At 32.7% G+C, this 19,682-nt stretch overlaps 1 protein-coding gene and 1 non-coding gene across 10 annotated transcripts in view; one reads left to right on the top strand and one right to left on the bottom strand.

The window, feature by feature from the left end:
• br (broad-complex core protein) overlaps positions 1-19,682 on the top strand; it is a 102,990-nt gene that overhangs the window by 70,593 nt on the left and 12,715 nt on the right. For all 9 annotated transcript variants that reach the window (XR_014878531.1, XR_014878532.1, XM_085194030.1 and 6 more), the window contains 5 exons: positions 12,703-12,929; positions 15,144-15,326; positions 16,032-16,502; positions 18,166-18,325; positions 18,592-18,639. Coding sequence is in view for 7 of the 9 variants with exons in the window: in XM_085194030.1 (XP_085050156.1) it covers positions 12,744-12,929; positions 15,144-15,326; positions 16,032-16,502; positions 18,166-18,325; positions 18,592-18,639 (1,048 nt within the window). In the remaining 2 variants the exon portion in view is untranslated. The remainder of the gene's footprint in view (positions 1-12,702; positions 12,930-15,143; positions 15,327-16,031; positions 16,503-18,165; positions 18,326-18,591; positions 18,640-19,682) is intronic.
• On the bottom strand, positions 14,834-14,917 carry TRNAL-UAA (transfer RNA leucine (anticodon UAA)). Its single transcript has one exon. It is a non-coding gene; the product is annotated as a tRNA-Leu (tRNA).

Raw genomic sequence — 19,682 nt, forward strand, 5'->3', positions numbered from 1 at the left:
GCCTTCTGCCTTTTAATAGTTAAGTTGAGATAGTCTAGTGACTATGTTTTATTCCATTTTTAGGAACTTAAATATTTTTTTACCCTATGTCATCACAATTATTGTATGTCGTCACAATTATTTGCCTGTATATTTCTTTCAGATATTTGTAATGAAATTTTCAGATATTTGTATTTTCCAATCCGAATAAACTTAAACAAATTTATAGCGCTCAAATATTTTACCTAATATTTATATTTATATTTAATTTAAAATACAAGATGTATTCAACTCTCTTTCTCTATTATGAATTCTTAATTCTCTAACTTCATTTAAAATAAAGAATTAAACTAACCAGTTGCCATTTGTTTCGTATTAATAAATAAACAAAAACATAGGTTTCCTGTACGTTCTAATGTACATATACATACGTACACACATATGTATGTATTAATTTTGTTTATTTAAAATATGTCAATTCACAATTTTGTTTACACTCCCTCGTCCGGAGACCGCTAAGCTGCGGCTATGATGTTAAATATAGAGGCGAACAGTTCATTTTGGTTAATATTTTATAAAAAGTAAAAAAATACTTTTTTTAAAGCAAAAGCAAAGAAAATCCGGCGGAAAGTGGAAAACGGGGTGTCTTAACTCAGAGTTCCTGTTGTTCCTAAGTCATATAATTTGGAGGTATTTTAACCGAGTATCAACAGGTATCTCTACTCAATCGTATGTCATATAGGCCGCATCAAAGCTAATCTTATTTATTACAGGCTTGACGTGGGCAAACGTAGGCTTATCATTTAAAAAGAAAACAAAAAATATATTCTTCATATACTATGATATATTAAAAATGCACCACGCACTATACTAGTGCTATTACGATAAAGATAAAAGATTAAAAAATATATTTGAAAACATAAAGGCATCTCAACCAAAACTTATAATTAAATAAATGATATAAATTTTGATATTATCTTTTGTATGAGTTAGTTACTAAGTAAATTACATGTTTTTATAAGTTAGTTACTAGGCCCATATTTAAAATTGAGTGCGAAATCTCTTCATTATCCACATTTTGCCGTAAAGTGCAAGTTTTATATTTATTATTCATTGTCTGATAAAAAATATTTATATATTTATATATATACAAATTCCCACTTGGGGAATTAAATATTATCCATTAATATTTTCATTTATTCGCTCTGGTGCCAAGGCAAAGCGCGGGGTTGCCTAAATGCCTCAAAAATTAGGAGGATAAAAATTAGATCTTGAATATTGGGAAGACATGTCTCATATAAATTACGACGAAATAGAACACAAATAGTAAAGTAGCATCAAACATTCACATGATAATTATTTTATAACAATTCTAGGTCAACAAGAATAATAGTGAAATAGAAAAAAAATAAAATAGTCTAATCTACTATAATTCGGCACACGTTATCTGTAGTGATATTTTTTCATATATTTCGCACAATCTCCTACACTGATAAGTGGCCCTGCCCTAGGTTAGTGATGTGACGCGTCGACATCGATAATCTGATAACGGTCACGCTTATTATCTGTATTTTATTTGCTGTACTCGCTTATGTAATTTATATTTACATGAATTACGTAATTTTATAATGAATGGCTGTTATTTTTTTTGTTTAAAAATATAAAATTTAATTTGTCTTTTTAGTTTTTTTGGATTGGATATGTAGTAAAAAATATGTAATAAAAAAAACTTCGGTATTAAATTGAATATAATACACGAAAAAGTAATGAGTCATTAATCATAATATTAATTAATATTCAAACGAATTCGAAAAATTTTTAATAGAAACGAATATATAAAGTAATCCATCGACTATCACGCCACAGCACTAGCTGCAGTGCAATGTTATCGCGTTTTTAATACGCTGTCTAAATATTAGTTCGCAAACATAGACATTTCTAGCCGCAAGACTGGAATCTAAACGTTTTAGCACTTTCATTACAGATGTTTACGCATGTTTTGCTAAGAAAATAGAGTGAAATAAAAGAGAGATAAAACACTTCATTCTGCACTCTACTATTTGAAAATAAAAACCTACATAATATATTGCCATATTTTTCCTCCAGGTATACTTGTAAAAATTATCTTTGATCATGTTATTTAGACAAATATAAAAAAAAACAGTAACACATAAAAATATTTCTACTCATAGCATAGTATTATTAGTTATTATAATTTTTTAAATAAATAAGAAATACATTTTCGTGGCCTGTCCTGGTACGCCAGGGCACGAGCGTGTGACTGTAAAAGTGACATGTTGCGGGCCTTTGCCTCAACACTAGAGCGAAGAAATGAAAATAAATCGTTACCCCAGCCGATAATAGCCGAATCTACAGTGCTTACTTTAAATATGACTACATTTAAAACACGTTTAGAATCTTCATTTATTAGAAGCAAATTTTCAAGAACATCAACTAGTGCTATCAGCTATCATATAATAGTGTCATTGCTCGGGTCAAAAACCTAATGTAATAAGGAAGAATAATAACAATTGTAACAATTATTATGTTAAAAAGCACTTTATTGTTCACATTAAATATTATTAATTTATTTAATTATTAATGCCTTTCTATCGGTCTCTATAAATAACTATATACAAGGCTATTACATACGTCAATTTTAAATGTAGAGTTCCCGTATTGTATAAAATATTTTCATTTACCTGTTACATTTGAGGAGATAGGAAATATAGTGATAAATCACTCTGTTTTTCACTTACGTTATGTACATTGACATTCATTGGAGTGATAAATCATATTTTCAAAGAGTGGCGTTAAGTTTCGCCACTCCACACGCAACGTCTTGAACTAAATGTGGGATACAGCATGAAGCAAATAAAACAAAAAATGTACTTAGTAGGTAGATACTACATTTGCAAAAATGACTGTCTATTTTTATATCAGCACGTGTTCGAAGAAAGAGTGGTTCTATGCTTTGATAACATTTGACTTTGAAAAAAATGGACTCCTTGTAATGCTGATAATGTAACAAAATTGTTTACTTAACTCAATATTTTAATTTAACAAAGTTCATTTTGTGGAGTTTTCTAGTTTATGCTCTTTTAGTACAATTGTAGACTTAGCTAATGTTATCGGCAAAGCTGAAACCTACTAATAAATAATATACATTTTATAGTTTGGTTTTTGTATAATTTGGCTATAATATAGCTAACGTTAAGCGAGCCAAGCCGCGTATGTTTCGCTACTAATGCACAAAAGCAATCTCTTAGATGATTCAAAATGTGTTTCAAATTTTTTGACGTTTAATTTTTTTATTCTCATTTTTGGGTTATATCGCTTAACTTATGTTAGCAACATATTTTGTTTGTCAACTAGTTACAATCTTAAGTAAATGATTACTTGCTTCACACATACAATATCATTACTGCGTCTGCGGCTCTGGGGATTAAGCATGCGAGTGTAAACGCAACAGGATGTGGGTTCGATTCACACTTGAGGAAATTAAATATTTAATGTTTTGATTTCTTCGCTCTAGTATCGAGAAGCAATGCTTCCAGAATTCGACTTAAAGTGGTGAGCAGTTTTTGAGTGTTTCAATACTAGACTACCTCTGCCTACCCTGCTACAGGCAGATTGCAACGTAATTCAATAATTGTTTATTTGGAATTATTTAAATTTAAAAGGAATAATGTTATTAAATAAGGATACTTGAAATATTTTCACAAGTCTAAAAAAGCATGTCCTCCCAAATGGTTTTATAGGCTAGTTATATTTGCTCTTGTAGTTTATATACAGTGTACATTTTTACATATAATCAAAAAATATTTGTTATTATTATATAGGTATGTATAAAATTGAAGCCAAGCCTACATTGATAACAATAACGTGAACTAACTATCACAAACTCGATCAAACGTGAAGGCGTTTACATATAAGTTTTGAAGGCCCGGAAACTACGGAGGCTCTATACATTATTTCCGTAAACAGCAAGTATATGAGCGAGAATCAACCAATCAGAATGAAGGTCAAATTTTGAATGGCCAACCAGAGCATTTCATTTGGTATTTCAACTATGTAGGCTCTGTGCGAAAGCGAAAGTGGGCCAATAGCGTGTCTAGTATCTACGTGTGGGTGTCGTGTGTGGTCGTATGTAAATAGGTGTGCTTTGTATGTGTGCGTTGTGAATGGAGCTTTAAAGGCTTTTGTTACGTAAGTTAATGAAGCTACGGTTTTGGTTTTAAATGACTTGAACGATATTACCAATTTATATACTACGACGAGAGACAACATTTTTTATTGAAAATAAATCAAATCAGCTTCACTAAACTACGAAATAGCTTAATGTTAAGACACTCCGTTCCCTACTTTCCGCTGAATTTTCGAGGCATTGCGTGTTGAGTGGCAGAAAACAACGCCGGGCTTTCATTTTATTGCCAGAGCGAAGAAATAAATATTAAATAATGATAATTCACTCCCTCGAGTGGGGATCGAACCCACAACCGATGCGTTACAGTTACACCTTTGCACCACGACGGCTTCAAATAATTAATATATTAATAGTGTTACCTACATATAAGGAAAAAACAAAGAGAATTTAGTGAAAGATCACTACGTTGTACACTTTCCTAGAGTCCTGGCAACCAAAGTCACTTTACCTCATCACTAGATTAGTCGATTAACAATATATACAACAATAATGATAACATAACGGCGTTCACCTAAATACGTATATAGACATTATAATAAAAGAAAAAATATTTTCCTTGCAGATTTAAGAAAAACTGTTCCATTTAAGAGGACAGTTGCGTTTATAGAGGTAGGTTGAGTTAAAATTTTGTAAAATTATATATAGGTATACTAAAAATACGATTTAGTAATCACTTTTATAAAGATTCAAATGTACACATTAACTATCCTGGCCCAGGGCAGCACTGACAGCGTCTAACTGTAAGCTAGATGATTGAGGGTTCGATTACTATTCGAGGAAATTAATAATTCGTCACTTAACACGCACTGTCACCAAATATGGGCGGAAAGATGAGAACAGAGTGTCTTGATAATAGGTTTTCTCTGCCCTTTCTGGTAAATGAAAAAAAAAGCGGTAAACATAAAAAATGGTACCAAAATATTCAGCAAATTTCTCAAATGTAAACGCATCAGATAACGAATGACTTGTGCAAATCGAGTTATCTGATAAGTTTAGGTTCGATTTTAATAACGTTGTAATTTTAAGATAATATAAAGAAAACATGTAACATATGTAAATATGAATACATTTCAATATAAATGATTTTTCTTTGAATGTATGATCTTTGTTAAAGAAAAATAGACAAAGAAGACAAAAGAAGAGTGGAACGCTGAAATTTTATAGGAACCTTAAGGAATATAGGGGAGCACTAATAGAAGATTTCTTAAAATTACCACTTGTGAGTTCGATTCCCACTCAGAGGGATGAATTTATTTTCATTTCTTCACACTGATCAAGACAAATCGTAACGTTCAGTTCCGCCACCGAGAAAAATAGACACACAGAGAAAAATATATGATAAATGAAAGCTTAGTGGCTTCTTTATTTCAAAACCGATATCGATAGATAAGAAAAAAATATTTAAAAAAAAAACAAATGCATACACTTTGTTATTTATCTCTTTGTTTTAATCTTTGCTGGAGCAACGCCAATTAATAGATAGATATAATATGTATTTAAAAAAACCTATTATAATAATGTCGATTTTTGATATCGCCCCGGTCACGACGTCTGAGCTCTGACACTAAACTATAAGTAGATAAAACCTAAGTTTTTAGTACTTTTTGTGATAACGGTGTTGTATTTTAGACTTATTTAGTGCAATTTTTTTATTACTGTCGATTTGAAATTAATATATTTTGTATCGCAGCTTCACGCTTTTTCCCTTAAAGTAAAGTGGACAAATATAATCTGTTCGAGTCGATATTTTTTTAATTCTAAAGTGAATTTACTCCTTACGTAATTATTCAATATTTCATTTTTTTAAATATAATATTTAAATATATGAATTGGTAACTAGACAAGACGCGGCGTTGAAGTCCGTGTATATGTAGAAAAAATATAACGCTACTAGTTTTATTCTTCCTACCCTGCTATATGCGAGATACAGCTTAAAACTAAATTAAATTAAATTCACTTATTAGAATATTTTCTTATTTAATAAAATTAGTTTCGCCTTATTTCACAGCTGATGTCATATTGACATAATTAGTTATATTTAAATATTATCTATATTTGCACATACGGTTTCAGAATCACTCGATAGACAGTTGATATTTTTCTTATAAATTCACGTTACCCTTTATTTTTTTTAAGAATTTGCCGGGATCTATCTGCCGGGAATATCCAAGACTACTGGTTTGAATTGAAACATTTTTTATGTTGGATTTATCTAGTTGGCATTTTAAATCTGTCATATGTCTATACAATTTTTAATTATTTTCATTTTATTTAAAGGTTAGTTAATAATGGTAAAATATGTCATCTTTAGACAGGTATATTTGATCGTTTTTTATTATATAAGCACTAATTATAGCTGACGACTCCGTCTGCGTGAACTTAATTGTTGCTTTTTTCCGTCCCCGTAAAAAAATCGCAACATCTTCTTGCTCACGCCTTCACACCTCATTCTAAATTTCAGAGTTCTGCGTCTCGCAATTTGGACTCAATAACAGAGTTTTATATAGATTAAACTAAAACGCAAACTCTATTGTTACTCTTTGAGAAACACCTGTTCAATTATTGATATGCTTATACTTTTATACATATTTTTTGCATATTATAATGAGAATATCATTATACATATTTATGTATGTGAAAATCTAAATATAGTATTATGAAAAGATAACATGATATCTAGACCATATTTCGTTTACAAGTAATAAAAATTTAAAAAAAAATTTTATTCGTATATAAATTATTTAAGAGGCCCTCTTGAAACGGCACTGGTCTGTAGATACGATGATTGTTGATTCGATATATCCTATTTATCCTACTATACCATTAATGTGAAAAATACCAGTCATGGCGCCAAGCATGTGGATTGTGAATTCGATTTCCACTCGAGAAAATTAAATATTTAATATTTTAATTGATATAAAAATTCAAAAAACCATGCTTCCATAATTCGGTGGAAACAGAAAAACGAAGAATGGAATATCTGGCACTAGGTTCTCTCTACCTACCCTGACATGTGCGGGATACAGCGTGAAGGTAAAAAATGAGAAAATTTGTGAGTTCGTCTGTCCCCTTTTCACGTAAAAACTACTGATGATGAATGATTTTACAGTAATAATTTTTTTTAGCTTATACATTAGAATAACACGTAGTCTACAATTTATGTAAGGAGAAGAAGCTTCGCTTTCGTGTCGCTTCGCCACAACGGCGTCCATGTTTTAACATAACCAAAAAATATCATATGATTCGAATAATTCATTATTTTATGCTAGAAACATTCCGAAACCTAAACTATACAGCTGATAAGATATCAGGTAGCCTAGGTTTTTGATAAAGCGCTAAATTTACAAAAAAAACGCGATAACAGCCGGCTATCGGCCTGGTGATGTACCCGCTTCTAATACTGTTCACAACATCAATTTGTTATATAAAATGTTTTACTGTATATTTTTGTGATATTATATAATAAATTAGTCCTAGTTCCCATTCTTTTTTTTTTCTTTAACTTCACGATATATCTTGCACATAGCAGAGGAAATCTGGGAACCTAGTGTTAAGGCAATCCATTTTCATGAAGACACATTTCCCACTTTCAGCGTGTTGCGTGTTGAATGGCGTAACAGAACCCCGCACTTTGCCTCTTTATCAGAGCAAAAAAATCAGAGTGGATATGTTTAATACGACGATTAGATACATTGCGTATTCACTGGCCGAACTTAACGCAGCACTTAGTGAATGCTATACTATATTATCGAATTATACCCCTATTATTTTAAATAACTAACCGAGTTTAGTTATTAAATAGCTATTGGCTACATTTGGCTATTATATATTAGTAGAATTATAATTTGAATATTTGATAACTTTGGTAGCAGGAAGGATATTTTGACTATTAAAACGTATGCTTCACGAGATATTTTATATATTATAACCATATTGTTTATTCATTTTTGCATAGTGATAATATTGATATATAAGCTATATCCCGCGTGTAGCAGTGTAATAAGGAGGAAACTAGTGTTAAGTCACTCCGTTTCCCACTTTCCGTCCACTTTCGAGACATTGTGAGTGGCTAAACTCGCCCACACAGGAAAGGAAGACAATGCGTTCCCTAGAGTGGAAATCGTACCCACAACCGCCGCGCTTACAGTCAGACACTGTGCCGCTCCGCTACTCCTTCACATCCCACATTTTTCAATATAATGCATTATCATTTACATTTATCAATGCAACGTAAAAGAATCAATTATAAATAATAATTAATCATTATATGATAGTCTAATGCCGTTATAATATAATTTCTAAATCTTTATCTAAGTAATGTATTGATAAAATATATTAATAACAAAATAAGTATTATATAAAATGTATATCATGCTTATATATATAAAAAATAGTTAAGGAAAGATAATAACGGTGGGTAAAAAAAAATTTTAGGGTTCCGTACCGTTCCGTGAGAAATAGACAGTTGTTTTTTTTCACAGATGATGTATTTTTGTTACCGCTAAGGCAAACACTTTGTGCTCGAGTCCAACTCGCACTAGGTCGGTTTTAGATTTTAACTAAATCAAAAATATTAAAATCATTTAATTTTTTTGATTTAGCTTTTAATGACATTAAAAATTAAAACCGCTATATAAGTATTCTAGAAATGTATACAAATTTTAACGTAGCGTAGGTACCGGATCTCGTGGATAACGTCGAAGGCGCGTGTTCAAATATATTAAAAAAAAACACATTAAATTACTAAAGTTAAAATAACCACATAGGTATTCGCTTACATTATATTATTAGACCGCCCCTAGCCCTTATATACTTATTTGAATTGTAAACGTTTATTTATCTCTACATGTAAATCTTTTGTAAGAGGTGTGAAAAACACAAAAAGGATTGATTTATTCAAAAGATGTACGGTGTTTTTTTAAATATGACTAAAACGAACTGTCCAGAAGAATTCCGCTAAAGAGTGCTAAAGAGTGGTACAAGTGAAATGACAAATAATTTTTTTTTTTCGTTAGTTCTGCCGTTAGTAATACAATGAAAGATAATGCGAACACAAATATTTTGGATTAATTAATCTTACATCTGACCCTACTAATATGGGAAATTTCGTTGATATTTATACTTATGGTACCTAATATATTATTAGTAATTAGCTAGGTTATTAGTAACCTGTCCCATTCCCATTGTGCTGAAGTGCAACGACATCTGACTCTACAAGTGATGGGTAATAGGTTAATCCTCGATGTGGGGAATGAATTATTGGCAATTCTCTGCTTTGAAATGTCTTTAACACGTTTTAACACCGGGTTTTTTTCTGCCTATTCTAATATATGACAGCTTAGATTTAAAAAATCTGGTAAAGAAATATCATAAAATTATTCTGTTACTCATTAATTGTTAGACAATATTAAGAAGAAAAATTTTTTGCTTGCTTAGACAGTTATAGGAATTTCGTGAAATTTCTACAGGAAAGGGACAAGGCAGGAGTTTCCATAACACGACTAATCGTCTCTCGTAGAGTCCAAACAAACAAATTAGTGGACGACGATAATAATTCAATTAAAATCTTTTAACTTGAGACACAAATCAAAGAGAATCTTTTCACAGTTTCTGAATAGATAAAATTTGCAAAGTCTCTTAGTCTTGTGAAGTCTAACAAATAGGTGGGGCTTGAAGTTATTGTACAACCCTTATATTTAGACTACAATACGGTCCTTTTAGATCTGTATAATGTATGATTAATCATTTTAATACTCTTAAACACGAAATACTAGAAATCTCAACGTATAACAACTTATATTTTAAGTTTGCGGCGGAAACTGACAGTGTCTGATCCCAATTCAAAAAGCGACGTTGAATTCCACAACATGTACGCATGTACGGAGTGTCTTAACACTGAATTGCCCTTGTCTAACCTACTATATGCGGGATACACCGTGAAGCAAAGTAAAAAAGAAAAAAAATAACTTAAAAAATCCAAGTAAAAAATAAGTAAAGACAAAAAGAGCATGTTGATGTAGACTCGTAGATTGCATACCGTCAGTAACACGATCAGCATTGTTACTGCTTTATTGTCTACGAATGTTTAAAAACTTCTAATTCCAATTTTTATTTGTAGTTGTAGCACGTACAAGTCTGTTAATTATGGTTTGTTGGAAAAATTTGAGGAATAATCTGTAAACGCGATGGTTGTGGATTCGATTCCGAATCGGTGAAATGATTGATTTTCATTTCCTCGATCTGGTAACAAGGCAAAGTGCGACGTTGTGTTTCACCACTCAACATGCAATGGGCCCAAATACTAGGCGGACAATGGGAAACAGAGTACCTTAACACTACTTTACTCTCTGCCTACTGCGTGAAGCTAAACGAAAATGTGAGGCAGAAATGCTTTTATAATTAAAATTAATATCTCAAACTTAAAAATTAAGAACCGTAAACCTAACATTACGGACATTTATATGTAACTTGACAATGCATAACTGCATGTAATGGTGTAATAATATACAATATTGAAAAGATTAATGTAAAAAATAATAATTGGAACTAAAATTAAAATATTTTTTTTCTAATTATAAAACAAATTAACCCAAAGCCTACGCTACTGATTTATATAAGAAAAACTTTTATTTTGGATAACAATAGAAAACGAAGGTAGTTTTTGTTCCCAAAAGTTTTTAAGTAGTATTGTCCTAAGAATTTCGCTGAATCCCTTATAAGCAACAACATTCAAGAAAACCTACAAGACAATGCTTACTTAAAATGAGATGAAAATAAACACTCCCAGTCGTAGCGCTATCATAGAGGCATGCGCCTGTAAACGCGACATGGGTTCGTTTCCCATTCGAGGAAATGAAATATTTAATATTTTAATTTCTTCGCGCATTTAACGAGGCAAAGCGCGTCGTTGAGTTTCGCCCCTCAACACGTAATGCCTCCAGTAACTATGGCAAACTTCTTATGTTATAAAGACATCTTCCGATCTTAGGCATAAATAAATTCTTATAATTAAAAAAAAAACAACAATAGTATAAAATAGATTATAAAATAGTGATTAAGAAAAGAGGTCAAACGATAAAAAATGAGATAGCACGTTGTTTATGACATTATAAATTATTGCATATATGTCCCATTTTTACGCAATTATTGCAATCAATATACAATATTAATATAATTATAAGTGTCTTCTATTTAAGGATGACATGATAAGGCTCTATTATACTCGGAAACAAGAACTTTTGAGGTTAGCGTGTGAACTTAAACGCGATGGTTGTATGTTTCAATCGGAAATGATTATATTTAAATTGTCCTTAAAGATAAAGCAATGTCTCGAAAATTAGGTGAAATGTCTCAAAACTTGGGCGGGAAGTGGGAGTGATCTAACACTAAAGCTGCCTTCTCTATACAAAGCGTGAAGCTATTTTTTACGCGTGCATGGTAGGCAAAGGAGTCCTTTCAGCTTCACACTCTGTCAAGTATTAGCATGTTACGAAGTATTAGTATTTAATATGTTACGAAGAAAACTGGAGTTAGATACTCTTTTCTCCGTTTTTTGACCGAATTAGTGTAACCCAACACCGCACCTAGTCTTACAAGCGAAGCGATCATAATATGACTATATTATAATCATTATCCTAAGACCTTCGACCACGCACACGAAGGCGTCATTTAATTAAGAATAATTAAGACTATAGTGTTATGACAACTGTTTTTCAAATAATTTATTACTTTCGCACAACAAACCTATAAAATGAATCTGTGACCCCTGATAAATCTGGACCAAGACTTCTACTAACTGACTAACGATGGTTTTCACGTTTAGATAACCAAAAGTTCCTAGTATAATATAATTGTACAAACAACTTGAACTGATAAAAAAAATGGAAATAAAAAACGAAACGATCTCAGCCTGTCTAGAACTAACATCACATTCATTACTATAAAGTACGAAGGCGTACTTACAATAGTAGAAAAAATCATTTTGAATTAGGTGACGGTAAAACTCTTATTAACTTAGGCTTGGGCAGTGGAGCTGAAATTTCGTGGTGCAGGGGCACAAGCGTGTGACGTGCGTGGGTTCGATTCCCACTCGAAGAAATGAAATATTTAATATTTTCATTTCTTCGCTCTGGTGTCGAGGCAAAGGTGGCGAAGTTAGTGTCTGATAAAATAGGAGGAAAGTGACTAAATATAAAGCATAATCAAATATGTCCTTCTTGACTTACTAGAATTTGTTTAATATTAGAATAGAATTGAACAATGCGTTTTCCTTTTAATTTTATTAAAATTACAGTATTTATATCCTTTAATTATACTCATATAATATTATCTAAAATATGTATTTTACCTATAAAGATTCGCGGCGGCTCAGCGTCAGACTGCAAACGATTGTTGCGAGTTCGATTTCCACTCAAAAGATTGAATTATTTTTATTTTCTTTTAGTTCTGATAGCAAAACAACCTATTGTCTCCTACCTACAAAATTATATTAAAATCTATAATGTTATTGTCCACAGATATCACATGACTCGATAATTGAAGACTACAAGATAACAAGATGGTGGACACACAGCACTTTTGTCTCCGGTGGAATAATTATCAGAGTAGCATAACAAGCGCCTTCGAGAACCTGAGGGACGATGAGGACTTCGTAGATGTCACCCTCGCGTGTGATGGAAAGAGTTTGAAGGCACACAGGGTGGTGCTGTCCGCCTGCAGCCCTTATTTCAGGGAACTGCTAAAGGTGGGTTATTTAGTAGTGTCAGTGTTATAGGTTTGACGTGTATGTCTGTCTGTGGCATCGTAGCTCCCTAACGGATGAATCGGTTTTAATAATTTTCTTATTTGATTGATTGATTCAAGAAAACATTTTCTAGCGTCTGAAGATCTTTTCTAGTTGCTTTGTTTACTTTTTAGTGCTTTCAACGATTTTTTTTGTTTGGTTTAGACAGACATTGAGACATTGCTTGAAACAAATTAAAAATAATAATTACTATTTTTTTTTATATATGTCCATATACCTTTTTTTAGTTCAAGGTAATTAATTATGATAATACGTTAACCCCGTTCCGCAGAAATCTCTCCGATTTATGTTACGGGGAAATTACGTACCTACATATATACATGTTATATTAATAGACATTTCTTCGATTACTTAATTATTACATTTTAATTTGCATACATACCTACACTGCACTATTTATAGGTATATTGTAAAAATTCAATTAAAAGTCACAAAATAATGTTTCAAAAATGTAGGTAGACATTAAAAAAATATTTATTTACATTTACATTACATAGTATAAATTAAACATATGTACCAACCAACAGAACATAAATGAGTGCCTATAATATAGAATATTTCAAATGACGTGACAAATCTATTCACTATTCACAAAATTGCTGTCATTTTCCTAAAAAAACTGCGCAAATATTTACATAATATTTTAAATAGTAAGTCGGTATAGTATGACCACCATATAGTTACTAGTAATATAAGATATTGTATGATGTACATATATTGTTACTAGCGTAAAAGAGAAATATGGTATGGTATGGTTCTTTGATTATGGCAAAAGGGAAATAAATAAGAGTTGTGTATGACACATGCATGCATGAAGGCAGGCATGCAGGTTTAGTTAGTTGCCTTGGTTTCTGCTGTATGCGAGATACCTTACAGAAAAAAGTTTAAAAAAATTTTGGAGTCAAAGGAAAAAAATAAAAAAAATCAACTAAGTACAATATAGTTTTTTCTATTATATGAGATGAGTAATTAAAGGTTAAATGACGTTAAACATACGATGTAACATAAGTTGAACGATAATAAGCGTTTCTGGACGTAAACAATACTTTAATTTTTTTTAGCTTCACATAGAAGGGTACCAGGCACCACCGAATTCTCGAGGCATTGTGTGGCAGAACTGAACACCGCGATTTGCCTTGTTATTAGAGCGATAAAATAAATAATTTAAATAATTCAGTCTCCCGAATGAAAATCAAACCCACACCCGCCCGTTTACAGTCACACTAAGTTCTCAAATCATATATTTATAGTAATTTATTCATAAAACCTACGTCCATTCATTCATCAATTATGTTTAAATATACGAAACAATCGTCGGGCGAAATCAGCTAAATATTATATTGCAAAATGTTATGAATCATTTTAATTCTCACGTATGTACCGAATTACACAAGTGTTTCTCAATGTGAGGCAGTCGTGGCGCGGTGGTCTGGGACTGTAAACGCAACGAATGTGGGTTCGACTCCCAATCGTGGTATTAAAATTTTAAATACTATTGTGAATATCCTCGCTTTAGTTGAGTTGGGTAGAGTTCCACCAATTAACACGCAATGTTTCGAAAGTTGAGGCTAAAACAGAAAACAGTCTTGACACTGTGCTCCGCCTGTGGCATTTTAATGCCTTTTTTAAAAGGACGGCACAATTTAAAAAATGCCATGAATGAGAATATATTAATAGCACAATAAAATAAAAAAATATCTAATATGTTAAAAAAATAGTTTATTATAAAAAAACAATTTAACTAAATAAAAAGTGTGCTTTCTTCATATCATATAAAAATAAGTAAAAAAAAATTAATAATAAAAATAATTTTAAAAAAATACTAAAAATATAAGGAAAAAATTTGTCAGGTGTGGGGTTCGAACCCACGCTCCCAATCGGGAACCAGAGCTTAAATCTGGCGCCTTAGACCACTCGGCCAACCTGACTTGACGATAATCGCTCAAATAAGTTGAACTAATAAGATAAGACCTATACAAAAATTATAAAATTCGAGAATTTCCTTAGTTGAACACGCTTATCTAACTACTGAATCGAATTGCTTTTTTTTTAATTAAATAATCCATTTACAGTAAATACATTATTTCCTGAAAAAACAAACAATGTCTTAATAACAAAAAATATAAGCTTTCTATAATTCCATTAACCTTCCAGTCAACACCATGCAAGCACCCTGTCATCGTGCTCCAGGACGTCGCTTTCACGGATCTCCTGGCCCTGGTGGAGTTCATCTACCACGGGGAAGTGAATGTCCATAGACAGAGCCTACCATCATTTTTGAAGACCGCCGAAGTGCTACGCGTGTCTGGTCTGACACAGAACGATGATGCCCAGGGAGTAAGTTTACCTTTACCTACCTACTTAGTAAAACTATCAAATTTTTAGTAACTTAATTCACTAATTAAAATATTGTATATTTTTAGTTATGTATTTGATATCTATATATTTAAAGCCAGTTGTGGCGCGGCGGTTGTGGGTTCGATTGCTACTCAGAGAATTGAAATATTTAGTAATATTATTTCCTCGCTTAGGAAACCAGGCAAAGCGCAACTTTGAGTTCCACCGCTTAACACGCAAAGACGACGGGGGGTAGGAAAATAGACACTAGTTTCCCAGGTTCCCTCTGTATACCCTGCGTGTGCGGGATATATCCCGCATAGCCAAACGCTGTCCTGAAATTATAAAAAAACAAAGAGCATCAATATGTAGCATTGTTATTAGATATGTTCGTCTAGACGTGTGCACTATTAGGTACATTAGATATACGGTACCAATGAATTAATTAGCTATGCTTTCAATATGCAAATGGTGTTAAAATAAATTTACAATATATTAATATATAATACTTTGACTAATACATTTTTATAGTACAGTGTATTTTAAAAAAAATTCGACATTTCACATTTAAAACAAAATCTAATCTCACTGGCTCCACTTAACAGGCAATGTCTCGGAAATTCGGTGGTCCGTGGCAAACAGAGTGTCCCTGTTGAATGTAGAATACAGCGTAAACCTAACAAAATTATTGACATTTGTCTACAGCCTCTCGTGCAGAACATCGCTCGAGCAGCTGCAGCTGCCGCGTCCTCTCCACACACTCCTCCCCATCCTGCACACACTCCTCAAACTCCTCACACTCCGATTTATACTGATAAACTAGAGGAAGCTCTCCTCCATCCTCCTCCTATCTTGCGCCGCATTAATCTCCCACCACGCCGCATGTCCCGCTCAGCTGACAACTCCCCTGACGTCATCAAGCGAGCCCGCCACGACAACAACAATGACCAGCCTCAGATTCATGATTTCTCAACAAAAAATCACTCAATGGTCAACAACACTCGCGCCCACGAACAAGGGAACAACGGGAACGGCATTTCCAATTCGAGCTCGTCTCCATCCCCCAGGCTCATTGATGAAGTGAAAAACGAACCCCTGGAACTGATGTGCCAGTCGAATCCAGATATCGATAGGAGTACAGATGATACGCCGCCGCACTCCCACCACAGACCTCTTGTAAGTACCAAAAAACAATTAAGTATTTTTAGAAATATATTTTTTATTAGGAAAAATGAAAATATATTAAACTAAATTCAAATACAAAAAAGATTATTGTGTAGGTACCTACTTACCTAGCTATAACATAACAGTTGTTCGTTGTTGTCATAAATAAAGCGCAGCGCTAGCTTACCATAGATATGTCTAAAAATATAATAATTTCGCTTTGCCAAAAATTATAGACAAACTGTAATTTAAAACAAAATTATTAGAGACAGAATTAAGAATCATCTTAAAATAAAGACGCAACCACCTCACGTGTGACATTGACACTTACTGAGTATTAGAGACTTGTAATTGTAACTAGAATATTACCCGGAATTAAGGTAGGCTCGTATGACACGACGACTGAGGCGTTCAGCTCGTGTAGCTAATGCTCATAGCCTCATATGGTACACGTACCGACCTTGACAGTCAATTATTATCTTTATTTCGCAGCAGCACAGCTCCTAATTCGCGACGGTTGTAGATTCGATTCTCACTGTTGTATTAAATCAAAGTGCGTCGTTGAGTTGCGTTTTCTTTACTTCTATGCTTTCTATATTTAATTACTTAAATTATTATAAAGCTGAATCGTTCGTTTGTTTGAACGCGCTGATCTCAGGAAGAACAGGATCGAATTGAAAAAATCTTATTGCGTTATATAGTTCATTTACTGCACTCCTCGAGAGTGCTTTGTACCTTTAACAACTCTTATTCATTACCTTTTGACAACCAAAGCCGCTTGTAAAAACTAGTAATAATATTATAAAATGTAATAGAATTTAGCTTCACAAGAACAACAGTTAACTTAAATTTAAGTAATAAGTAAGTAATTATCATTTATCCGCCGTCACACAGAGCCAGAGCCATTCAGCCTCTCTTAGATATCGTATGATAAAAGAACCTCCGTTATTACAAAGTTAAATTGGCATTCTAACTTCTATAGTTGGTACTTGGCTTGTTTTAATTCGTATCAGCGTCGAGTTTATTAACGTCTAAACTTGTATATTTTGTACTTTTGTAAGATTTATATAAACAAAGTATATAATATTATGGTAAGTTGAGATTATTGTTTTGTATTTTAGAAAAAAATATCTATTTTTATAAGGTTAGGTTTTATATTGAAAATAAATTAGAAGAATTTACACAGTCCTCCTACACAGCCGTCTGTCGCGGCGCAGCGGCCAGCGGGTGCCATGGCCATGTTGGTGGGTTTGATTTGCACTCGGTGACATGAATTATTTTCGTTTTCTCGGTAACAAGACAGAGCGCGGCGCTGATTTCCGTCATTCAACCAGTAATATTTTAAAAATTGGGACGAAAACTGGTAACGAGGTGTCTTAAAACTTGGTTCCCTCTGCCTGCCATTAGCGTGAATCTGCACAATTCTCTGTTATTTCACCTCATTGTCTCCAGTACGGTACAACAAAAATATCATATGAAAGAATGCAATTCTTACCAAATCACTTTTTATATATTTTATGAGTACTGTTCTATATTTTTTCATTTAATAAATTTATAGAAAAATGCATATAATGAAACAAAAGAAGAGCCTAATAAAAGATTAAAATTCAGCTTTTATGAATCAAAGATTAATTATAAACTGAGTATTGCTAACACCTAATCAACTTTGTCTCAGGGAGGCCCACCATCACGCGCGAGCTCTGCTGAAGACGACCGCACACCACCACCACAGCTACCGACATCCCCGTTCTTAACACCCGCCGACACAAAGCTCTTCACATCTCACAATTATAGCTACGGCATGACGGCGCTGAACGATCCATCTGCATTGGCTGGTATGAATTTTTATTACTATATGTATAGTATTATGTGTGCTATGCTATTATTATATTGATATACGAAATCCTAATATAGAATAAGACTTTATATAACAATAACACGATTAAATAGATTCTGATGAGGATGAAATTAAAGAAATTAATAAATAATTTTGAATAGCTTTTCATGGTGGTGGTCAATAAAATGGTTTTAAGCGATAAGTTACTCGTAAAAATAGCAAATTGGTTCTATCGAGTGATTAAGAGCCATGTGCTACTTGCAGGTCTGTCGAGCCCGCTGGCGCCTGACGGAATGGCGAGCACATCTCAAGGTGAGTGGCGGCTTGTCTAGCAACAAGTTTATTTTATGCATACATATGTTGAACAAACGATATTTTTAATGCACTGTCTGTCGTATGCCACCATCACCGCTTCCTCTCTGCTCTGTCATTATTAGGTTTATATATCATTAATAGGTTTTATATTTAAAATGTATGAGGCAATTATCACGTGACATATTGATAATATATGTATTATACTTATATCTACTCCTAACCTGTATATGTCTTCATTATGCTCTGTGTTTTGTATTCAATATTAATGTTAGCTTTTTGTGTTATGGTTCGATGGACTTTCGTGTGTATCTTTTTTCATTTGTCAGATATGACCGCTCTGTGGAAATGAGAATTGATCATTGAACCAAAACGCAACGTGGCGTGCATGTTACTGTATTGTTACTATATATAGTTTAATGTTTACTATACAACGAAGGTTGCTAGCTTGTTTTCTAGATGTGTCTTGATATATTGAAGTAACGGTAGGACAAAATTCCTAGTCCCCTTTATCCTGATTTAGTTATTTTTTATTTCATTTCTCTATTAACTTACAATGTTTGAATTATTCCACGTTTTTATTTTTGATTATTTCATTAAGTTACCCCTAATCGTTGTACATCGAAACGCACTTTACATATTCAATTGGCTATAAATAATAATAATAATAATAAACAAAGAAAAGTTGTGTCAGTAAATCGGAGAGAATATAACGAAGGTATTACATTGTTAGCTTTCAAAATTTAAAGACTATGTTAATTGTGATCGAATCTGACCGAGTCTCAATTCAACCAAATACGCGATCCCATGAATCATTCATGTTTCTAAAAACAATCTCGCATTACTTAATTATTCATTATTGTCTTGGGAAATATATCGCTGGGGACGCGCAAGATTGGACAATGGAATTTTAGTTGCGTTAATTCATTGAAGAATACTAATGCTTTCGAGAAATTTGAAACCATCCACCGATCGCGTCCCACAAAACCGAAAACAACAGATTTACACAATCATCAAGCTTAACTAAGTAGGTCGAGTTAGGA

Source organism: Heliconius melpomene, chromosome 12 (assembly GCF_056956725.1).
Source record: "Heliconius melpomene rosina isolate 202511_hmr_F chromosome 12, ASM5695672v1, whole genome shotgun sequence".
NCBI classification, from domain to species: domain Eukaryota; kingdom Metazoa; phylum Arthropoda; class Insecta; order Lepidoptera; family Nymphalidae; genus Heliconius; species Heliconius melpomene.